This window comes from Quercus suber, unplaced genomic scaffold (genome assembly GCF_002906115.3).
Source record: "Quercus suber isolate HL8 unplaced genomic scaffold, Cork oak 2.0 scaffold_875, whole genome shotgun sequence".
NCBI classification, from domain to species: Eukaryota; Viridiplantae; Streptophyta; class Magnoliopsida; order Fagales; family Fagaceae; genus Quercus; species Quercus suber.
In genome coordinates, this window is record NW_027070305.1 from 111255 (window position 1) to 136018 (window position 24764).

The following is a 24764-nucleotide window of genomic DNA, read 5'->3' on the forward strand; positions in this document are numbered from 1 at the left end:
GGTTCTTAAAAAATAATTTATATATATCCTTGTTGAACATAAAATTGTCAATTCTAATAAATAAATAACTAAATATCAAATAATACAAATCATTTAGTCTTAACTCTTAAGTCTTAAACATCAATATAACATCATACAATAAGAAGATTTACAAGATAATAACTAAATATAAAAAAATACAAGATTTACTCATCCTCCTCATCATCATCCATGAGAGAATGATCAAATTCATCATCAAAAGAACTCCCAAGAACTACCAACACCCATTGGACCTTTACATTTTTTTTTTAATAATAGGCCAAATCCGGTACCGGCCGGAATTTGCATCTCGGCCGGAATTGGCCGGAATTGACCGGAATGGCCGGAATGGACCGGAATGACCCGGAATTTGACCCGAGGTGGAACGTGAGTATTCCGGTACCGGTTTGCATACCGGTACGAAAAATTCCGGCCGTTCCGGCCGGAACGGAACGGAATCAATAACAATGATACAGATTACTCCTCTGTTTTTTTCTCTCTCCCCCCTTAGGAGGAGTCCCTTACATTATATATCCCTCTCCCAATCGATCTTAACCCTACATTTGTAAAGGGATTAGGATATCACTTGAGTGCTTGTCCCATCAGCCACCTTCCCATTATCTCTGTGGATGGCAGCAACCAAGATGGCACTGTTGAGGCGTCCCCTCCTCATTAATGCGGCCAGGACATTAGTTGGGAGCATTTAATGTGGAGGTGACAGTTCATCTGGGATTTGCTCTTCCGCCATGCTTCCACATCCGACATTTGGTACCTGCTGTTGGTTCCTTGGACACTCGGGGAGGCTCCCTTTGATGGAGTGCAGCTTGCCCGTTTTCGGATCTCGGAATTCCGAGGACGCTATCATCCTCGGCTCTGCTTCGTGGGTAACTGGGCACTACACTTCAGTCCTCGGACCTCGGACGCGTCCTCGGCATGGGCCTTGAGCCTGGTTCGGAGTGGGCCGGGGTTGCCTGACTATTTCTTGGCCCCACAATAGCCCCTCAAAATCTTGCTGTCCGCGTCCTCGGGCGGAAAGGAGGATTTTGATATCCTCGGACCTGCTCCGCGTCCAATCGAGTCTTGTCCCTTGTCAGCGCTGGAGCTTTTCGTCTGTCCAAGGTGCGTTACTGGCGCTTCGGTGTGCGCAACGTGTCTTGCATTAAATTTGGGCGGCTTTGTGCTCCCCACGCTCAACGGGTAGATGGCAATCAACGGTCGTGATGCGCTTAACATTTACGGGCGGGAAAACTCGCGCGGCTCTTCCATCCAGGGTATAAATACCCATTCGAACCGTTTTTACCTTTTTTCGTTCATAATCAAGAGCTCTTGTGCCTTCATTCAGAGTCCAGCCAAATTTCCATGACCATCTCCAGCATAAAAAGCTTGTCCGAGGAGCTTCTCCTCGTTTCTATAAGTCGCTCTATCCCTCTCCGAGCTTTTCTTCCCTTTGCTCTTCCTCCTCTTTTATCTGCTCTTTCTTTAGCTCTCTTAGGCATCCTTTGGGATGGGTAGACTTAAGAAGTATGTCTTTACTGAGGAGGCGATGGAGAAATTCATCGCCGATTACAAGATACCGGCCAATGTGGGCTTGAGGTATTGTGAGGAGGGAGAGTGGGAATTCCGGAGGCAGGAGGGCGAGGTGGTGATTCCCATCATCGCCTTCCTTGAAGGAGGGATGACGATCCCTATGGGGCCAGTGACGAGGGGTTACTTGTCATATTTCCGGTTAACCCCCACCTAGTGCGCCTCCAACATGTTCAGAATTCTGGGTAGCATGGATGCTCTGAACGAGAAGATGGGGCTAAGATTGACCCATCATGACGTGAACTACTGCTACAATCTTCAACGCCTGAGGGACAAGTCCTACTATATGAGGACGAGGGACGACAGGGTCCGGCTCATCCAGTGCCTCCCTGAGTCCAACAAGGGGATGAATGAGGACTTTCTCATCGTGTCCGGAGCGTGGCACGATGGTATCCATTGCCCAACGACAGAGGGGATGCCAAGTGGGGTAGTAGGAGTAGGAGGGGGTCCAAAGATTCTGACTTGTTTTATGCGTCATCTCTTTTTATACTGTTTTGGTTGCTAATTGCGGATGCGTTTTCTCCTTGCAGATCCGCATTCCTTCGCGCCCCGCTACAACTTGATCAACAGAGAAGACTTGCAGAAAGTGCTCAGGTCGGCGAATTTTGAGAACGAAGCGGACCACCAAGTCAGAGCCGCTCACAAAATCTTGGGGTACACGCCACTCCAAAAGTCATTTGCGGCCCCAAAGCACGTGATCAAAGCAAGGGATCCTCGCCTGCAGAAAATAGCAGTGACCGAGGACGGGTTTGAGTTTCCTAAGGGTCTCTCTACTTCAGAAGGCGTCACGGTAGCAGTCCCTTCTTCCTCCCGTACATTCTCAGAGGCCGCGGAAGAGAACATAGAGAGGGAAGGGGAAGCTGCAGATCTTGGTCCTGGAGGGGACGATTTAGACGTTTTTGAGCAGATTCACCAGTCCGAGGGCCCTTCTGGAGACTTAGGGGATCCTCGTCTGACCGAAGCAGGCCTTTCGGCGTCAAAGATTCCTTCTCGGCTTGCGATGGGCTACAAGAAGAAGGACCAGCCCAGTCTACTCGAGCTGATCGAAGAGCAACCGGGGAAGTCCAAGCCGAAGCTCCCACCCCCTTCTCCAAAGAATCGTCCTCCCCAGACTAGGTCGGCCTCGACCCAATCTAGGCTTCCTCCCCCTCCGCCTCGGACGAGTCCGTCTTCCCGGCACGAGCCTTCCGATCCTAAGTAGAAGAAGGACAAGGGCAAGAGGCCCATTGAAGGCAAATCTGGGTCCACTCGGGAGGGAGATGACTCTCGGCGGCCCGTAAAGCAGCTGAGAATAGGCTCCAGGTCTGAGGACAGGCAGGTAGATGCCCTGACCGAGGCCCAGGCATGGCTGCTTGCCCCAATGCTTCGTGGGGCTCCTCTGAGGGATGACTCCTCTCTCAGGGATTTTAGAGAGGGCGAAGGCGCGCGCGTGGCCGACGCCGTGGAGAGATGCCTGCTACTTCCCGCGGACATGGAGCAGTTGGGGACCATGAAGAGCAGGGAGGTCTTCCTCAGCATCAAGCGTTACTTGGGGATGGTAAGGCCTCAATACTTGGGACTTTTCTCGTTTTAGTTTTTCCTGCTTTCCTTTTTCCCCCTTTTTTTTTTTAGCTCGGCTTAGTATCATATATCCGTTTTGTTTGGCAGGCTGTCTAGGCCACCTTCAGGCTGGAGGAGGCGGCCCATGACCACAGAAAGGCAATGGAAGAGGAGCGCGAGAAGCGCTTGGAGGCCACCCAGGCTCTCAAGAAATCCAAGGAGGACCTTGCCAAGGTCAGGCAGGAGTTGAAGGCCGTAACCCAGGCTCGGGACAGCGCAGTAGCAGGCCTTGAGGGTGTGCAGAGGCAGGCCAAGACTCAGACGATACGTCTGGGTGAGGCGGAGGAGCAGCTGAAGATCGCAAAGGAGCTGATTGCAGATCTGACGAAGAAGGAGGCTGCTGCCGAAGAGGCCAGGAAAATGGCTGAATTGGCTAGGGACGAAGCTGTAAGGGCCAAGCTCGAGGCGGAGAAGGGTAGGGAGGAAGCCTGGACCATCAAGGAAAAGGCTGAGGAGGTTGCCTATGCTACTGGGGCATCTGAGACAGCCGTTGCCTACAAATCCCAAGTCCCTGGGGTATGCAGGCGCTACTGTTCTCAAACTTGGATGGAAGCCCTTAGGCAAGCTGGTGTGGAGGCCTCTTCTGTCCTGTGGAAAGATGAGAGCGTGTACTACCCCTCTGCCATTCGCGAGGCTGCCCCAGACGGTCCAAGCAGCTCTGCGGCCGAGGAGGCTGCTGTGGAAACTGCTGCTACTCCAGGCGGGGGGGCTTCGGATGCTGGGGCCACTGGCGAGCCAGACCAAGGGAATAATCCTCCCCTGGTGGTTGAAGTGAGTGATGGCTCTAACGAGGACGCACCTCAGCAGGTTGCAGGGCCATCCCCTGATGCTCAGGTTTCTTCTGTTGAGGGGGTTGCTATTTCGGCTGCACCTCTGCAGGCCATCCCACTCAGCCAGAGCTCAGAGGACCCTGGTGCTGCCTTGGTCCAGCCACCCACAGGAGCAAGCGATTGAGTAGGAGGAGTATGCTCCATGGCACCTCTGCCTGCTTTACTTTACTTTTGGCACACCCCCTTTTTTTTATCTTTCTTTTGTAATGTAATTCGTACCGTGTAATTTTCTGGACTTAATGAAATGCAAGCTTTGTTCCTTTTCTACTCGTTGTGGTCGTTTGCTTACTTGCACGTTATCCGTTTTGTTTTTTTTACTTGTATGATTTTAACTTCAATTGCACCTCGGCCAACCGCGGCATTAATTATTATAACGTGGGTCCCCTTGGAGTAGTTGGCTTCCCCATAGGCTTGATCCCGAGGACCATGCAGTGCCTTGGTTCTGTCTAACACTTAGTATTTGGAAGTAGTTAGTTTCCCCATAGGCCTGAGTCCGAGGACCATGCAGTGCCTTGGTTCTGTCTAACACTTAGTATTTGGCCGTCCGGACATGTGATCCCAAGTTGAAACAGGTTAAGAGTCGGAATTCGAAAAAGACTGCTTCATTAATAATAATACATTTTCAGGTTATTTACATTCCAGGGGCGAGGTACAGGTTTTTCGTCTAGATCTTCTAAATAGTATGCACCTATTCTTGCGACTGAAGTAATTCGGTAGGGGCCTTCCCAATTGGGTCCCAACTTCCCCCAGGATGGGTTCTTGGCAGCCCCGACGACTATTCTCAGCACCAGGTCCCCCGGTGCCAGCGGCCTGAGTTTCACATTGGTGTCATATCCTTGCTTGAGCTTTTGCTGGTAATAGGCCAGCTGGATCATTGCTCGTTCCCTTCGTTCGTCCACCAAGTCCAGGCTCCTTCCTAGCAGTTTATCATTGCTGCTGGGAGTGAAAGAGCTCGTTCGTAGCGTCCGAAAATTCGTCTCCAGGGGGATCACCGCCTCGGCGCCATAAGTCATGGCAAAAGGTATTTCCCCTGTTGACCACCGTGAGGTAGTCTGGTATGTCCATAGGACGTGGGGCAGCTCCTCAACCCATCTTCCCTTGGCGTCGTCCAGCCTCTTTTTGAGCCCGTTTACGATAACCTTGTTGATGGCTCCTGCTTGTCCGTTTCCCTGAGGGTAGGCGGGCATGGAATATCTGTTAGTGATCCCAAGTTCATAGCAGTATCTTCTGAAGGCCTTGCTGTCGAATTGGAGTCCATTATCCGAGATGAGGGTGTGAGGGACCCTAAATCGTGTAACTATGTTTCTCCAAAGGAATTTCTTGGCGTCCGCGTCCCTAATGTTGGCCAGGGGCTCGGCGTCGACCCATTTCGTGAAGTAGTCCGTGGCCACCAGCAGATACCTCTTATTCCCTGGCGCTTTCGGGAAGGGACCTACAATGTCCAAGCCCCATTGGGCGAACGGCCAGGGACTGGACAAGGGATTGAGGACCCCTCCTGGCTGGTGAATGTTCGGGGCGAATCTCTGGCACTGGTCACACTTCTTGACATATTCTAGGGCCTCCTGTTGTATTCCCGGCCACCAATACCCTTGCGTGACGGTTCGGTGTGACAGGGATCTCCCTCCGGTATGACTCCCACAAATTCCTTCGTGCAGCTTTTCGAGCAGCAACTCCGCTGCCTCGGGGTGGACGCACAGTAGGTATGGCCTAGAGTAGGAGCGCCTGTATAGTCGGAGATCCTCAGAGAGCCAGAACCGGGGGACTTTTCTCCGTACTTTCTCGGCTTCTGTCTTATCTTCGGGCAGGATATCATCCTTGAGGAATTTCACTATGGGGTCCATCCAGCTGGGACCCACTTCAATCTGATTGACGGTGATTGATCCCCTTGCCATTTCGTTTGCCCTCTCTAGGTGCTCCACAAGTATGATCCGGGGCAGGCCCTTTGCCGAGGACGTTGCGAGCGTGGCTAATGAGTCGGCATGGCTGTTCCCACTCCGGGGAATATGGGATAGGATAAAATGGTCGAACCCAGACTGCGAGCGTTGGACCTGGCTCAGGTCTTCTTGCATTCTCGGATCTCTGGCTTCCATTTCTCCGTTTACCTGCCCTACCACCAATCTCGAGTCTGAGAACGCCTCTATCGATCTTCCTCTCATCTTCCGTACCATCATCATCCCTTGCAGCAATGCCTCATACTCGGCCTCGTTGTTTGTGGCCGAGAATCCGAGCCTCAGGGACTTCTCGATGACATGATCCTCAGGGGATACTAGCACTAGCCCCACTCCGGACCCCCTTTGATTTGCCGCGCCATCAACATATACATTCCAGTATGGCAACCCTGGAATGGAGACTGCCCCAACTAATTTCTCAGCCGAGCTCTCCTCCCTAGGGGCTGCTTCCACAGTGGGTTCGGCGAATTCGGCCGTCAAATCTGCCAGGACCTGTCCTTTTATGGAAGTCCGAGGCATATACTTGATATCGAAGGCCCCAAGGATTGTGTTCCACTTTGCGACTCTCCCGGTGTAATCGACAGTCCGAAGTACAGACTTCAGGGGCAGTTTGGTCAGGACGACCACTGTGTGAGCTTGGAAGTAGTGAGGGAGCTTTCTCGTCGCGTGGACCACAGCCGGTATGGCCTTCTCCAAGGGCAGGTACTTGACCTCCGCTTCATGTAGCGACTTACTGACGTAATAAACTGGCTTTTGAATGCCATTGTCATCCCGTATCAGTACTAGGCTCACTGCGTGGGGCGCCACAGCCAGGTATGCGTATAAGACCTCATCGGCGTTAGGATTGGACATGATAGACGGCCGGGATAGGTACTCCTTGAGTTGTTGGAAAGCTGCAACACAGTCTTCAGACCACTCAAATCCTTTCCACTTGTTGATCAGGAGATAGAAGGGCCTGTACCTGTCAGCCGATCGGGAAATGAACCTGTTCAGAGCCGCGATCATCCTAGTAAGCTTCTGCACCTCCTTGGGGTTCTGCGGAGGCTTCAGATCATGAATAGCCTTGATTTGGTCAGGGTCAACTTCGATTCCTCTATGGGTGATCATGTACCCAAGGAACTTGCCCGAGCCGACCCCAAACGAGCACTTTGAGGCATTTAGGCGCAGCTGGTGCTTCCTCAGGACGTCAAATGTGCGGCCGAGGTCCCCCAGATGCTCGGATACCACCTTACTCTTCACTACCATATCGTCAACATAGACCTCAATGCTCTTGCCCAGCATCGGCTCGAACATCCTCGTCATCATCCTCTGGTAGGTAGATCCTGCGTTCTTCAAACCGAAAGGCATCACCTTGTAGTGGTAATTCCTGACGGGTGTCAGAAAGGCGGTCTTCTCCTGATCTTCCAGAGCCAGTGGTATCTGATGATAGCCCTGAAAGGTGTCTAGGAAGCTCATCCGAGGGTGGCCCGTGGTTGCATCTACCAGCTGGTCGATCCGAGGCATGGGGAACGGATCCTTTGGGCATGCCCTATTTAGGTCGGTGAAGTCCACACAGACCCTCCACTTTCCGCTCTTCTTCCTGACCACCACAGTATTGGCTAGCCATTCGGGATAGAAAATCTCCTTGATAGCCCTAGCGTGCTTGAGTTTATTCACCTCCTCCCTTATGGCGTCAGCGTGCTCCCTTGATGGGCGTCGGGGCGGCTGCTTCTTGGGTATTATGGATGGACTAACGTTGAGGTGGTGACAGATGAAGGACGGGTCAATCCCTGGTGCGTCGCAGGGGTCCCATGCGAATACGTCGATATTGCTCCGAAGGAACTCGACCAACTCCTCTTGTTCGTTGGGGGGCAGCCGAGCCCCGACCCGGAAGAATTTCTCCGGATCGTCACCGATTACCACTTTCTCCAAGTCCTCGCACTTGGCTTCTTCGGCAGCCACATTGGGGAGCGCTACCGTGGTATTTGATTGCTATAAACCCTCTTCGGTAATGGTCGAGGGCTGTGCGTCAAGCCGACATGATATGGCAGCCACCGTGCATTGCCTCGCAGTGGACTGGCAACCACGGATTTCTAGAATCCGGTCCCCCGATGGGAATTTCACCTTCTGGGGCAAGGAGGAGGCTACGCCCCCTAAAGCGTGGAGCCAGGGTCTTCCCACAATGGCCGTGTAGGGGGAGTATGTGTCCACCACTATGAAGTTCACCTCGACCACTTCCGGGCCGGTTTGTATGGGCAGCCTGATCATGCCCTTCGGGATGACGAGCTTCCCGTCGAAACTCATTAAGGGAGAGTCATATGGCGTCAGGTCCTCCGGTCTTAACCCTAGCCCCCTGTAGAGGTCCGGGTACATGACCTCTACTGCGCTGCTACCATCTACCATCACTCTCTTCACATCGTAGCCCCCAATTCTAAAGGTGACCACCAGAGCATCGTCATGGGGCTGGGTGGTCCCGACTTTGTCCTCCTCTAAGAAGCTCAAGTAAGGGCAAGAACTCCTCCTAGCTCTTTTCGGCCCTGCCCTGGACTCCTCGGCTGGCGGTTGGGCCACAGATAACACTCGCGAAGGGCCCGCGCCCGTTCTCCCTGGTGCCGCCAGGATTACGTTGATTGTGCCAGCGGGTTGCCCCATGGCGGTTTCCCTCCGGGGCTCCTGATACATTTGGCCCTGACGATTGTCGGGGTTGACCAGCAGGTGCTTCAGCTTTCCTTCCCGGACTAGCTGATCCAGGTAGTTGCGGAGGTTCCTGCAGTCCTCTGTGGTATGCCCGTGGTCCTGGTGGTATTGGCAGTAACGATTCCGATTGCGCCTCTCAGGTTCCCCAGCCATCTTATTCGGCCATCTGAAATACGGTTCGTCCTTTATCTTTTCTAGCACCCTATGCACGGGTTCTCGAAACACGGCGTTGACGGTTTGAGCATTGGTCGGTCCAGATTCTCCTCCAAAATCCCTCATCGGGCGGGCGTTGTTATACTGGTCTGACCTGAAATCTCTTCTCTCTTGAGGGATGACCTTATCCTTCCCCTTGCCTTGCAGCATATCTTCCTCCACCCGCTTGTACTTATCAATCCGGTCCATCAGTTGCCGCACACTGGTGGCGGGCTTTCCGGTTAAGGATTTCTTCAGGCCGTGCCCCATTGGTAGCCCATTCTGGAATGTACTGATGGCGACGGCGTCATACTTGCCGTCCAGCTCATTGTAGATCTCCCAGTACTTGTCCGAGTAGGCCTTGAGGGTCTCCCCGTCACGCATGGACAGGGACAGCAGCGCACTCATGGGCCGGGGAGGCCTGCTGTTCGTGACAAAGCGGGAGCCGAAAGCCTGGGTCAGCTGTCTGTACGAGTCTATGAAATTCGTCCTCAGACCGTTGAACCACCTCATCGCCACAGGTCCCAAGCTGGATGGGAAGACTTTGCACATCAGCGCCTCGTTCTTGGAGTGGACAGCCATCCTCTGGTTGAACTGGCTCAGCTCCACGGGATCCGTTTTGCCGTTGTAAGCAATGAAGGTTGGCTGCTGGAACCACCGAGGAAGCTCTGCCTCCTCTATACGACGCGTGAAGGGCGATCTGGAGAGCTGGTCCAGCGCCTTGCTCATGGCGTCACCTCCTACGCCCCTGGGGGTTGGGCTGGCGCGCCTACACCTCCGGTAGCGCTCGTCCTCGTGGGAGAAAGTCTCGCTGGGGGGCGTTCTTGACCTTTGCCTGTACTCGTCATCGCTCTCATCGTTAGAGGGCAGGTCAGGGTTGGGCTCGGACCGTCTTCGCTGCGCACGTCGCAGCCTCCTCTTTAGATCATCTATCTCGCGCTGCATGGCCTCCTTATCATCCTTTCCCTGGGAAGCGTGGCTTTGAGCCTCTTCCGATTGCGTGGCCTGGCCATCGTCGCGCTTCTGGGCTTGGTTTTCGCTCACCGTTGAAGTATGCACGCTTCCCTCTCGAAACCGTCCATTGTCATTCTGATCCCCTTCGGGGTCGCCGTAGCCACTCTGATGCCGTGGCTTCGCCTGTTCAGGTCGATTGGGAGTTGCTTGATGAGGGCCTGATCCTGCCATGCTTGAATGTTGTCCTTACCAACGCACAAGTTCTCCCCACAGACGGCGCCAATTGTAGGGACCAGGTTTGAGGGAGTGGACCCAAGCCCAGTTTCCCCGCAATGAATTTTATAGAGGATGGATTCAAGAACTAGGCGTTAGTGAGAAATACAATGACCATGCATGATTGTACGCGGGTTGGATAATTTGAACGTGCATTGTGATGAGTAATAATGCTCCTCGGACGTGCTCTCCAGGACTTGGAGTTCTTATAATTTCTTTCTTTAAGACTGACTATAAAATTCTCTTAGAGCATACAGATTACTCCTCTATTTTTTTCTCTCTCCCCCCTTAGGAGGAGTCCCTTACATTATATATCCCTCTCCCAATCGATCCTAACCCTACATTTGTAAAGGGATTAGGATATCACTTGAGTGCTTGTCCCATCAGCCACCTTCCCATTATCTCTGTGGATGGCAGCAACCAAGATGGCACTGTTGAGGCGTCCCCTCCTCATTAATGCGGCCAGGACGTTAGTTGGGAGCATTTAATGTGGAGGTGACAGTTCATCTGGGATTTGCTCTTTCGCCATGCTTCCACGTCCGGCATTTGGTACCTGCTGTTTGTTCCTTGGACGCTCGGGGAGGCTCCCTTTGATGGAGTGCAGCCTGCCCGTTTTCGGATCTCGGAATTCCGAGGACGCTATCATCCTCGGCTCTGCTTCGTGGGTAGCTGGGCACTACACTTCAGTCCTCGGACCTCGGACGCGTCCTCGGCATGGGCCTTGGGCCTGGTTCGGAGTGGGCCGGGGTTGCCTGACTATTTCTTGGCCCCACACCCTCAATTTGAACGAAATTTAACATGTGTGTTAAGAACAAATATAACATACAATTCAACAATTTGATTTTCAAAATTCATATTTAATAAAAAGATATAAGAAAGTTTTTAAAATTCACATTTAGAAAGTTTCAGTAAAAACTAGTTTGGAGATGACATTTTTGGTCAAACAATGGTGTATTAATAAAATCTAATTTATTCGTTGTATAAAAAAAGAATAATAATAATCATGCGCATATACTATTTCAAAGAACCTCATTAACCTTTCTCAAAAAAAGAAAAGAAAAAGAACACCATTAACAAATGAACATTAATAAAAAGAATATATGAATATATGTGCAAAATTTTAAATTAGAGAAAGAAAAGAACCTAACCGGTTGGGTGTAGTCTTTTAGTGGGTGAGGGGTTACATCTTTCCCCTCCCCCACATAGTTTCCAGATGCTGGAAATAATCTAATACTATTATTCCTAAGTCCTAACGCCTATATAAACCACGCAAGCTCCCAAGTTGCAATTGGTATTCTCTTTCAATTCCCATCTCTTCAAAACATAATTGAATTATATATTTGTCCATATGGAACAAAAACTCCACATAGCTCTTCTACCAAGTCCAGGGATGGGGCATCTCATCCCTCTTGTTGAGTTTGCCAAGCTACTTCTTCATCATCATGACTTCCACATCACATGCATCATTCCCACAACAGGGTCACCATACAAAGCCATGAAAGAAGTCCTTGAAGCTCTCCCTACTAGCATAGACCATGTCTTTCTTCCTCTAGTGAACTTGGAGGACCTCAAAGGAGCAAAGCCTGGACTACAAATTGCTCTCACCATGACTCGTTCACTGCCATCTCTTCATGATGTGTTAACTTCATTAGTTGCAACTACTCGGTTAGTTGCTTTAGTGGTTGATCCTTTTGGGACAGATGCTCTTGATGTTGCTAAGGAGCTCAATGTCTCGCCCTACATTTTCTACTCAACAAATGCTATGGTTTTTTCGTTGGTTTTGCATTTGCCAAAGTTGGATGAGACAATTTCATGCGAGTATAGAGACCTACCTGAACCAGTGAAACTTCCGGGGTGCATACCTATTCTCAGTCGAGATCTTATAGACCCGATGCAAGATCGAAAAAGTGAGTGGTACAAAATGTTTCTTCTCAGAGCAAAACAGATGCGATTAGCTGAGGGTATTTTTATTAATACCTTCATGGAGTTGGATGGAAATGCTATAACAGCTTTGGATGAAGAAACTAAAAATATTTCACTTTATACAATTGGACCCATCATTCAAAGTGGTTCAAGCAATCCGGTTGAAGGGTCAGACTGTTTAAGATGGTTGAACAATCAACCAAGTGGCTCTGTCCTATTTGTTTGTTTTGGAAGTGGTGCAACCCTCTCATATGACCAAATGAATGAGTTAGCTTTAGGATTGGAATTGAGTAAGCAAAAGTTCTTATGGGTGGTAAGAAGCCCAAATAATGAATTGGCTAATGCTGCATACCTTGCTGACCAAACCCTCGACAACAACCCTCTTGCTTTCTTACCAAAAGGTTTTATAGAGAGGACCAAAGAACAAGGTCTAGTGGTGCCCTTTTGGGCACCACAAGCCCAAGTCCTTAGCCACAATTCAACAGGTGGGTTCTTAAGTCACTGTGGTTGGAATTCAACCTTGGAGAGTATCATGCAGGGCATACCAATAATTGCATGGCCGCTTTTCGCTGAACAAAGAATGAATGCAATATTACTAACTGAGGTTCTCAAAGTTGCACTGAGACCAAAAGCTAACGAGAAAGGCCTAGTGGATCAGGAAGAAATCGCAGAAGTTATAAAAGGTCTCATGGTTGGAGAAGAAGGGAAGAAAGTTCATAACCATATGAAAAATTTAAAGATTGCTGCTGAGAAAGCACTAGGCCCAAATGGGTCTTCTACAAAGGCACTCGCTGATTTAGCATCCCAATGGACAAATCAACCTGACTCTTAGAACATGAAACATTTCTTTCTTAATTTTATACTTTATCCATCATTGCTTTTCTGCTTTATTCCTCTCTTGTTTTTCATTATTCACTAGTTGTCTATTGACCCTATTGAGTCTATTCTATAGCACTCTGCTTTTTTGATAACAAGTCTCACTTTGCGATGTATTTTTTAACTGTATCATGTCTTTATTATATCGTTTATTTCATAGTGCTCATTTTCTATTTTTTAACTATATCATGTCACCATCCTAATTCTAAGCTTATTCTCGGCTACTCCTCATCAAGTTACTACACAAAAACTACATAAACTTTCGACAGTGGTCAGCAAGGGAACTACCGCATTTAGCCCACTTAACTATAGAACGAAAGGCTCTAGCCACCTAGCAGCCTCCACTAATAATGCCCTGAACCATTTTTCCACGCATTATCCCTAATTCCTCATAACATATATAAATCACTCTGCAAACAATCTAGAAATTAATAATAAGCATTGAGACTTAGATTTTTGGGCTGTTGGTTAGAAGTCTTGTCTTTTCAATTTTCTTTTTCCCTTAGATTTCTATTAGGAAATAAGGGTTGCACTTTTTCATTTTCATAGATTGTATTAGGATAAAGATTAGCTAAAAACTTTCTTGTAGCCATTAGCTATAACTCCTAATAAAAAATTTAACATGACTACGTATATTGAAAATTTAACAACTAAATTTCATGTTATTTATGTTCTTAACACAAATATCAAATTTCGTGTCAATCATATACTATTTAATATTCGGTCTAAAAAAATATTTTTTTATATATAATTTTAGACTACAAAAATTTGGAACAAATAAATAGAGAACTTGGCTACAATACGCAGCTCTCAAAACCTCCATTTGGTTGTCTTTATAATTCCTTTTACACTCTAGCAATTAAGCACGAAATAGTCATAATTGATTTATAGCTAGACATGTGATTCTTGATTGATTAACATGTGTTGAGTATGTGTTGAAAACTTAAAAATTTCAATCTTCTTGAGCCATTCTGGGCAAAAATCTTAGACATCATCATACTCTTGAAAACTCAATCTAGATTTAATTTTAGACTATGGACCTAGCAATATTTGCTAACTTATAAACTATGGACCTAGCAATATTTATGCTATAAAAATCTTTTTAACTCAACTAGTACTTCTATTAATGTTTTTGTTGGGATTAGACCACTCTAAAAACACTTATTTAACCAATTTTAAAGCCAAGTTGATTGTTAGATCTATTATTGATACTTTAGGTTAAGTACATCAACATCAATATCATGCAAGTGTGGAAATTTAAAAGAGACACGATATGATGACTAAGAAAACCAATGAAACAAAACAGGGTCACAAGAAAAACGTGGTGGGACTTAACTTTATTAATCCTGAGGTGAACAAATTCACTATTAGATAGAGCAGGTTCACAAAATAGGTTCACCCTTGTGGGTTTTCTAAAATATAGACCTCAACTATACGATTTCAAGATCACACTTGAAGTTTTAGATCCAGAACTCTTGATCACTGGTATGAGGTAGCAACTTCCACAACACTAAATCTTGAGTTTCTTCAAAGAATATCACTAGTAAAAGATTTAAGAGAGTTTTGAGTACAAAAGTCCTAGATACATAATATGAGGCACATAAGGCACTTTTTTTCTCTTCTAAAAGCTCTCTAGGGTTAGCTTATACTGTCTTTTAAATACTGTAACAAACAGATCACCAATTGAGCTTGGAACGAACAACTTATGGACCTTTTCACATTTGCAAATATTTTATGATTATGTAATTTTTGACAAGTTGAACACCAATCGAATAGTTCCAACAAGTTGAACACCAATTAAAAAATATATATATAATAAAATAAAATAAAAACAATTCACATCTTTCTTCGTCCCGGACTTGTGTCTTTGTCTTGGAATTAGGAAGTACATATTTTTACTCAACAAGACTTACAATTTGTCATAGTTTGTCAACACTATAAACTTAAATCCTAACAGTTTCCAATTGAGATACCTAATGTTCAAATCTCACCACCCCGACTATTAATTTATTAAAATAAAATTTTAGAAAAATTATTCCATTAGAAGAATAATGTTTGTAGTTACATCAGGCTAACACATGCCAGTGTGTTTATGTTAATTAAAAAATAAAAATCTTCTTTTCAACTTTCCTCTTTCCAATTTTTTCATCTTCTGGTATGGTTAACCAAATCAAATAATGAAAATGTTTCTCCTCCTATATTTTTTAATTGGATATAAATTTTGAAAATCTAACTATTGAATTACATTTTCTTATAATAATTTTTTGTGCTAAAAAATTATGTATAAAAAATAATTTTATAGTTCAAAACGTAAAAAAAAACAGTCAATTTGAACTAAATTTGACATGTGTGTTAAGAACAAATATAACATGTAATCCAACGGTTTGATTTTCAAAATTCACATTTAATAAAAAGATATAGTAGAAGTTTGGAAAGTTTCACTCCAAATTAAGTTGGAGAAAACATTTTTGGTCAAACAATGGTGTATTAATAAAATCTAAATTATTTGTTGAATAAAATAATAATAATAATAATCATACGCATATACTATTTCAAAGACTCTTATTAACAAATGAACTTTAACAAAAAGAATATATGTCCAAAATTTTAAACTAGAGAAAGAAAGAACCTAACCGCCTGTTGGGTTTAGTTTTTTAGTGGGTAAGGGATTACATGTTTCCCGTCCCACGCATAGTTTCCAGATGCTGGAAATAATCTAATACTGTTATTCCTAAGTCCTAACACCTAGATAAACCTCATTAAAAAAAAAAAAAAAACGGTTGGAGATTAACGTTTGTTCTTATGTAGCAGCAAGGCCTTTCCATAAGTTAAGTTGAATCGTGCTTGGGCTCCAACGTCACAATTGGTATTCTCTTTCAATTCCCATCTCTTCAAAACATAATTGAATTATATATTTGTCCATATGGAACAAAAACCCCCACATAGCTCTTCTACCAAGTCCAGGGACGGGGCATCTCATCCCTCTTGTTGAGTTTGCCAAGCTACTTCATCATCACGACTTCCACATCACATGCATCATTCCCACAATAGGGTCTCCATCCAAAGCCATGAAAGAAGTCCTACAAGCTCTCCCTACTGGCATATAATATATAGTTAGATTTACATTATTTTGACTGTATATAAATAATATAATATATTATTTATATTATACAAATTTAGAAGATTAACACTTGGGCTTTCCATAAGTAAAGTTGAATTGTGTTTGGGCTCAACTTATATAGTTAGATTTACGTTTTTCTGACTGTATATGAATAATATAATATATTATTTATATTATACAAATTTAGAAGATTAATGTTTGTTCTTATGTAATAGCTAGGGCTTTTCATAAATTAAGTTGAATCGTGTTTGGGCTCAACTTGCAACTAATTAGACCTAATTGGTTGAAGCAAAAATAAACCTGCAACCAATCTAACCACTCAGGCGGACGATAGTCTGTTTTGGGTGAAAACAACAAAGCAGCAATAGGCGAAATCAACAAAGCACAAGATTTTGATGTATCTCACTAAATTTGGTCTAGATCTTGGCGAGATCTTGACAGATTTGAGGGAGAGAGAGAGAGAGGGAGGATGAGGGTTAGGAGGACGGTCGGTTCGATTTTCATCAAATTTCAAAACCCAAAACCACTACTCAACCTGCACCTCTTGATTAAGGTTTTCGGACTCAAACCGTTCATTGAACCGTAAAAGGGAGAGGTTCAAGGTTTTTGAGGTCGAATCGTAATGACGTCATAATTAATTTAATAATTAATTAAAACCTAAATATAGATATTAAATTTATAAAACTAGCAAAATTGACTAATATATCTATATATGTGAGGAAAATTTAATGATTTTTAAGCATATATTTAATAATTAAATAAGAAAGTTAATAAAATAAAATAATAACCATGAAAACATTAAAATTTATGATTAATTTTTGAAGTAAAGTTGAATATCTTTGAAGGATTTTAATTATAATATATTTTTTATTCCTTGTAAGAGATGGATAATTTAATTAAGTATAATAAAATTGTGTTAAGTTGTTTTTATTAAAAAAAAAAAATGCTAAGGGGTTGGACTAATGGTTCTTGCCATCAGTTCATGCGGTCCAACCCCGGTTTTAGGGGTTCACAAAATTAACAAAAAATCTGATTTTTTATGTTTAAAAAATCGGTTTTTATCCCAGTTTTCGATTTTCACGGTCTGACCTCCCAGTCCGGGTCTGAAAACCTTACTCTTGATTTCTAATGCTGGAGACTCGCCGTTGATTGCTAGCTACTCGGATCCAATTAGTTTCAATTCAGATGGCAATAGGTCGGGTCGTTCCGTTGGGTTGCTGGTTGGTCTGGTTAGCTCTAGTAGTAGCATATAATAAAACATTATTTAAATAAAATAAGTGATTACATTATTTAAACAAATTTAGAATAGTAACGTTAGCACTTACGTCACACTAAGTCATGCCGGTACGTTTATGCCAATTAAAAACTAAAAATTAAAAATTATTGATTACATTATTTAAACAAATTTAGAATAGTAACGTTAGCACTTACGTCACACTAACTTTCCTCTAGTTTCCAATTATTTGATATTCTTGTTCAGCCGCCTAAGTCAAACAAAAATTAAAATCTTCTTTTGAACTTTCCTCTAGTTTCCAATTATTTGATATTCTTGTTCAGCCGCCTAAGTCAAACAAAAATTAAAATCTTCTTTTGAACTTTCCTCTAGTTTCCAATTATTTGATATTCTTGTTCAGCCGCCTAAGTCAAACAAAAATTAAAATCTTCTTTTGAACTTTCCCCTAGTTTCCAATTATTTGATAGTCTTGTTCAGCCGCCTAAGTCAAACAATGGTGAATAAATAAAATCTATTTTATTCATCTTCTCACATTTCCTCAGCATCGAAAAGCGTAGGCATTTAACACAAAAAAAAAAAAAAAAGCGCACGCATATCCCATCAAAAACAGAAAAAAAGAAAAAAAGAAAAAAAGAAAAGCTTAAAAGCTTGTGCATATCCCATCAAAAAAAGAAAAAGAAAAAGAAAGCGTACGTATGTACAATTCCCAAGAACCCAGTAACAAATGAACTTTAATAAAAAGAATAAAGGTCCAAAATTTTAAATTAGAGAAAGAAAAGAACCAAATCGGTTGCATTTTTGCTGTCCCATGCATTGGTTGTGATTGAAATTAGAGTTTAAAATCAGTTTATTCTATTATATATTTTATTTTTTTATTATTTTTCAGTTTTATTGTACTATTTTAGCTTATTTTTATCTTTATTTGCAATAATTTTAGCAAAATTTTTTTTTAATTTTAACTGAATAAACTGTTTCAAAACTCACCCAATATCAGGTGCCAGAAATAATCTAATACTATTATTCCTAAGTCCTAAAACACCTATATAAACCATGCAACCTCCTAAGTCCCTTCCATAAAAACGAAACATAGTATTCTCTTTCAATCCCCATTTCTTCAAAATATTAATAGAATTATATCTTTGTCCATATGGACCAAAAACCCCACATAGCTCTTCTACCAAGTCCAGGGATGGGGCATCTCATCCCTCTTGTTGAGTTTGCCAAGCTTCTTCTTCATCATCACGGCTTCCACATCACATGCATCATTCCCACAACAGGTTCTCCATCCAAAGCCATGAAAGAAGTCCTTCAAGCTCTCCCTACTAGCATAGAGCATGTCTTCCTTCCTCCAGTGAACTTGGAGGACCTCAAAGGAGCAAAGCCTGGACTACAAATTGCACTCACCATGACTCGTTCAGTGCCATCTCTTCGTGATGTGTTAACTTCACTAGTTGCAACTACTCGGTTAGTTGCTTTAGTGGTTGATCCTTTTGCGATTGATGCTCTTGATGTTGCTAAGGAGCTCAATGTCTCGCCCTACATTTTCTACCCAGCAAATGCTATGGTTTTGTCGTTGCTTTTGAATTTGCCAAAGTTGGATGAGACAGTTTCATGCGAGTATAGAGACCTACCTGAACCAGTGAAACTTCCGGGGTGCATACCTATTCACGGCCGAGATCTTATAGACCCGATTCAGGATCGAACAAGTGAGTGGTACAAATTGATTCTTCGCTGGGCAAAACAGATGCGATTAGCTGAGGGTATTATTGTTAATACCTTCATGGAGTTGGATGGAAATGCTATAACAGCTTTGGAAGAAGAAGCTAAAAATCTTTCACTTTATACAGTTGGACCCATCATTCAAAGTGGTTCAAGCAATCAGGTTGAAGGGTCAGACTGTTTAAGATGGTTGAACAATCAACCAAGTGGCTCTGTCCTATTTGTTTGTTTTGGGAGTGGCGGAACCCTCTCATATGACCAAATGAATGAGTTAGCTTTAGGATTGGAATTGAGTAAGCAAAAGTTCTTATGGGTGGTAAGAAGCCCAAATAATGGCTTGGCTAATGCTGCATACCTTGCTGACCAAACCCTCGACAACAACCCTCTTGCTTTCTTACCAAAAGGGTTTATAGAGAGGACCAAAGAGCAAGGTCTAGTGGTGCCCTATTGGGCACCACAAGCCCAAGTCCTTAGCCACGGTTCGACAGGTGGGTTCTTAAGTCATTGCGGATGGAATTCAACCTTAGAAAGTATCATGCATGGAATACCAATAATTGCATGGCCTCTTTTCGCAGAACAAAGAATGAATGCTGTATTACTAACTGAGGATCTAAAAGTTGCGCTAAGACCAAAAGCTAATGAGAAAGGCCTAGTGGATCGAGAGGAAATTGCAAAAGTTATAAAAGGCCTCATGGTTGGAGAAGAAGGGAAGAAAGTTCATAGCCGTATGAAAGAGTTAAAGATTGCTGCTGATAAAGCAGTAAGCCCATATGGATCTTCTACAAAGGCACTCGCTGATATAGCATCCCGTTGGACAAATGGACCTGACTTTAGGACATGAAACATTTCTTTCTTAATTTTCTACTTTATTCATCGTTGCTTTTCTGCTTTATTCCTCTGTTGTTTGTCATTATTCATTAGTTGTCTATTCTATACCACTTTGCTTTTTTTGATAACAAGTATTACTTTGTGATGTATTGTTTTTTTTTTTTTTCTTTTTTTGTGTGGGTAGAATTGTGATGTATTGTTTAACTATATCATGTCTTTATCATATAGTTTATTTTGATAGTGCTCTTTTTCTAATTTCTACGTGGCCATTTATCTGACTTGACATAATATTGCGTACTAATTTTAAAGGGCATATTGTTAGAAAAATAAGTGTGAATAAAATTCTATATTGGATAAAAATAATAAGAGGAAGTAGTAATTATAATATAGTTGAGCCTATATTCAAAAGCCTATGTCTTTTAAGTTAGGTGCATGGTGGACCTATATGTTACACTCAATTAAAGATTTCCCAAGATATATTGACCAAAAAAAAAAAAAAAAATTTCCCAATATATTATCCCCATAAAGATTATTAATTTGACCCTTCGGACATGGTGGGGCTAGCTTAGCATTTTGGCTAGCTTGAACAGAAAGATGAACTTGTGCGTCAGTGTAACGTCTGCAAAAGATAAACTAATAATAAACTAAAAAACAAATCCTTATTTAATTGTCTAATCCTTATTTTATTTGAATTCAAAATAAACTAGAACCCTAAACTAATCCAACTACAGATGAAATCGAATTTAATACGGTGCGATGTCCTCATCATCTGGTCTTTGCAATTTTCAGTTTTGCTTAAATTGCAATTTGGACTAAAACGCATGTACTTTTTCATTTTCTTAGAATGCATTATAGGAAAAAGGGTTTGTAACATTATTCTTGAAATTGGTGTACTATTTTATAATTTGATAAAAATTCAAGGTTTTGCTTCATTTTTCTTATCCTAAATTAAATTTTGTGGAAATTCTATGTAAATATTTTAATCTAGGAGGATTGAGCTAACATTTTAAGACTTGAAATAAGAAATACTAAATATCTCTTTGTAATATATATTAGATTTCCCCACTATTATTTCTAAGAATGATGTCCAAAATTTTTGGAGCACCTAATTGTTCTGTTAAATGAGTAGTCTCTCATTCTAAACACACTAGATAAATATTACAAGAAGAAACCCATTAAGAATGGTCCCAAGATGTTCATTAGGACTTTTTTCTTACCTTTAAAGTTACGTCATTTTCTTACCTTTAAAGTTACGTCACACTTGCAAATACATGTACGTCTAGGCCATTATTTAAACAAATTTTGAATTTTTACATTTCTTTATTATTAGATTAAGACACTAATTGGTTTTTGGTGTAGGTAGAGATTGAATCTTATATCTCTTATTGAATCATCAAAAACTTTATCAATTGAGTTAATTGGAACTCAAACAAGCAATATGATTACATGCAAACTATAATGGGAAAAAATTTCCAACGTTTACCACCAACTCTTAAGAAAACATATCCACTATATATAATTGAAGTTTTCCAATATTAATCATAACTAGTCGCTAACCCGTGCTATGCACGGGATTAGTAAATAAAAATTAAATATAATTATTTTATTTGAAAGTATATTTATTTGAAAATGAATAAAATTAAGTAAAAATATAACTTTATGCATACTGCTGAAGGAAGATAACAATATTTGGAATTTGTACCACTTCTAGAATCAAAACCATACAAAAATTGCCTAGAAAGCAGTAACAATTTCAAATAAAAATGTGCAATATATGCACACTACAGCAAGTGGAAAGGAAATATAACTATGCAATAATACATATTTTGCATTTAGATCCAACAGGGAAAAAAATCCCTTGAAGATGCCAAGCCTTGGCATATGATATGATATCTCCATAAAATGAACTTTGCTTGCAGCTTCATGCAGAGCTGAAACACCAACATAGAGATCTGATATAGCCCCAAACTTCCAGCGGTCAAATAATTTGGTGAAACATTAGACACAATCTCTTATTTAAGAAATTAGTACAAAAGAGCATATCAAATTGGACAATTTTATTAGTTGAAAATTTTTTCAGCAAAGCCAAAGCTTATCTACAAAAAATTAGTGAATTCCAAATGGAATCAAAGGCAACACAAATAATGGTAACGTTTATTGCAATGGTAAATATCTCTATTGCACTAACAGTTCATAAAGGTAAATGTTTATTTCCATACCTACTATTTGTTTAGTATGTTCATTAAAGGTAAATGTCCATACCTACTATTTGTTTAGTATGTATGTAAAGTTGACTTAATATGTATCCTTCTCAATTGCACTACACACGGAATGTACAATTTTGAAGCAAGTCACGTGGCTTAGTGAACCAAACAAAATCTAACACAAATAAATATCTAAAACATAACCAAATCTAACCTTTATACCTTTATCTAATCCAAATGCCTAAATCATAATCTATCCCAAGAAAATACCCAAACCTAGATCATATTTGTTACAGAAAATATATACTATATTTAACAATATTTGATGTTGTGCTTACCTTCCAGATATACTATTGTAGAGAAGGGGTAGGGGCAGGAAAAACAAACAGAGCAGCAAGGATTGAGGCAAAGTATGGATAAAGCAGATGACGATTAGAATGGAAGGGATAGGGCAAAGTACAAACAATGTAGTTGGTAGTTAGAATGAATGAATATTGAGAGGGAGAGTTCCACCACTAAAATACAATTTTCTGGCTCATTGGAATTCAGCTGGTATGCCAATGAGCTTAAGGAACAAAACAATACTTATTAGAATAATATTGTACCTATTCTCCATAAAAGAAGTACATGAATAGAGCATCTTTGCAGTTTTTATATTACATGCAAACCTGCAAACTTAATAGCAACCGCTCATTTTTCAGTTGTGTTAATACAATTCACACACTAGCAACTGTAAAACTACAATAACAAAACACATTGTCCGCAATTGTCTACCACTAAAACAAAAGTTTAAAGTATCTAACCTTATTAATTATGTAGATAGAGTGGAAGGCAATAAAAATTTTAATAGAAAATATGAAAGAAAAGCCAAAAGACAATAACAAAAACTTATTCTAAAAGAGAACCAAGTAATAGCATTAAAAGGAGGGCTGACCTGTATTAGACTCCATACCACACACTTGCCTTGACAAACAAACATTTACCACCTCCAAGAATTTTACCAAATTAAACAAAAATGAAACATAGCTTCTCCCATAAATCTAATTTGCATTTGTTTCCATTCGAGTTTCACTAATTGTTTGCAAATTAATTGTGGCTGTAGGGAATATTTTTTCTATTAATGAAGCAGTCCTATCTACTAAGTTCTCTGCTTATCTTCCTTTTGAAGATAAATATATTCCTTTCTCAAAAGATAGATTTGTGTTAATTCTCACAATTAGTCTTAAAACACATCCACTTGAAGCAAAGTAGCCACAAAAGGTAAAAAGTCATTGATCTTGGGACTTGGGAATATGGATATTAGTATTACACATTTGTGGTGCATGATTAGAATATAAATTGATCACAAAGTATCATGACTTGAATACACATTTTACTCAGTCATGAGGCCACATTTAAGGTAAGACATTATTTTATTTCTATAATACCAAGATTGTACCAAACATAATTAATTGGCAATAAAAATGAACTCAACAAAATATGACCTATACCCTCTGAATATTGTTTCATTCTTCAACATGATAAAAAAATTGAAAAAATTGAAAAGCCTTCCCTCCACAGAGAGTCACGTTACTACTTCTATAGGATTTGGTTTAAGGGAAACTCTCAATTTACTTTTTCTTTCCAACTTGATTTGTATTGTTTATAACTTTGTCTAGAATAATCCCCTGCTCTATTTCGACATTCAAATTGTCCAAAAGAGACTGAGACTCGAAGTTCTTTAAATCCGCTCCCATGTGTTTTAACCCAAACAACATAGATAGATAAACATGAACAAATTTAACCCAAGTAACTTAATCATAACCAAATATAACATAAAGACCTAAATTGAAACCAATCCAAAAAAATATAAAAAATTGATCCTATTTAATGCACAAACTGAAAAGCTAAAAGAAAAACATAACTTCAAGTTAAAGACCTAAATCAAAACCACTCCAAATAAGATATCAGTTTCTGATCATATTTAATGAACAAACTGGAAAAAAGAAACACATATTGGTATTGGTTCTGGCATGATGATGGCAGGAGGAAATTCATTTAAAAATAAACACCTCATATTGACTTTGTTCTCTGGTTTTTTTTTTTTTTTTTGTAGTCAGGCAGTAACAAACAAAAAGGAAATTCATTTAAAAATAAATGCAATAGAAGATAAAGTGGCAATCACAACTTTGCATCAATCCAACATGAGATCAAAACATGCATGAAAGGAAATAAAAATAATACATGAAGAAAAAATAATTGTAGTTTCTATTATATGACAACTTGACAATCATAATCAAAATCATTTCAACTGAGTACCAAAACTTAAGCCTAAATCAAATCAAACGTTTAAAGTAATATTTACTTAAATAATACCTATAAAGGTTTTAGGCAGCTTGACCCAAGATGTTAGATTGCTCTCTTTCCAACTCTTTTCACATGCCCTTACCAACGCTCTCTTCGAATAGCAAACGTTAAAGAAACAAAAAATAGAGACTACATCAATGGAGGTATGATCTAATTAGGGCAGAGGGTGGATGTACTATGGTGCATTTTAACCCAAACAATCAAAATAGAAATCACTTATAACTCAAATACCATAATGAGAACCAAATATAACATAAGGACCCAAACAAATCCAAACCAATCCAAACAAAATATCGAAACCTACTCATAATTAATAAACAAACTTAAATGCGAAGATAAAATCTCACCGTTAGTGGTTCCAACCTCTCTCTATCTTCCCTTACGTGAATAGGGAAAAAAAGGGGGGGGGGGGGGGGGAGGGGGGGGGGGGGAAGAACC

At 41.7% G+C, this 24764-nt stretch overlaps 3 protein-coding genes across 3 annotated transcripts; 2 read left to right on the plus strand and 1 right to left on the minus strand.

The window, feature by feature from the left end:
- Window positions 1-7951: 7951 nt before the first annotated feature.
- On the minus strand, window positions 7952-10033 carry LOC112035329 (uncharacterized). The gene has a single exon (XM_024068160.1). It carries the CDS (start codon window positions 10031-10033, stop codon window positions 7952-7954), a length of 2082 nt encoding a protein of 693 aa, XP_023923928.1.
- A 1307-nt stretch (window positions 10034-11340) lies between these two features.
- On the plus strand, window positions 11341-13013 carry LOC112035318 (hydroquinone glucosyltransferase). Its single transcript, XM_024068150.2, has one exon. It carries the CDS (start codon window positions 11424-11426, stop codon window positions 12828-12830), a length of 1407 nt encoding a protein of 468 aa, XP_023923918.1. The 5' UTR covers window positions 11341-11423; the 3' UTR covers window positions 12831-13013.
- Window positions 13014-18278: 5265 nt separating this feature from the next.
- Window positions 18279-20031, plus strand: LOC112035319 (hydroquinone glucosyltransferase). The gene has a single exon (XM_024068151.2). The coding sequence runs from the start codon at window positions 18377-18379 to the stop codon at window positions 19787-19789; it is 1413 nt and encodes a 470-aa protein (XP_023923919.1). The 5' UTR covers window positions 18279-18376; the 3' UTR covers window positions 19790-20031.
- Window positions 20032-24764: the final 4733 nt, after the last annotated feature.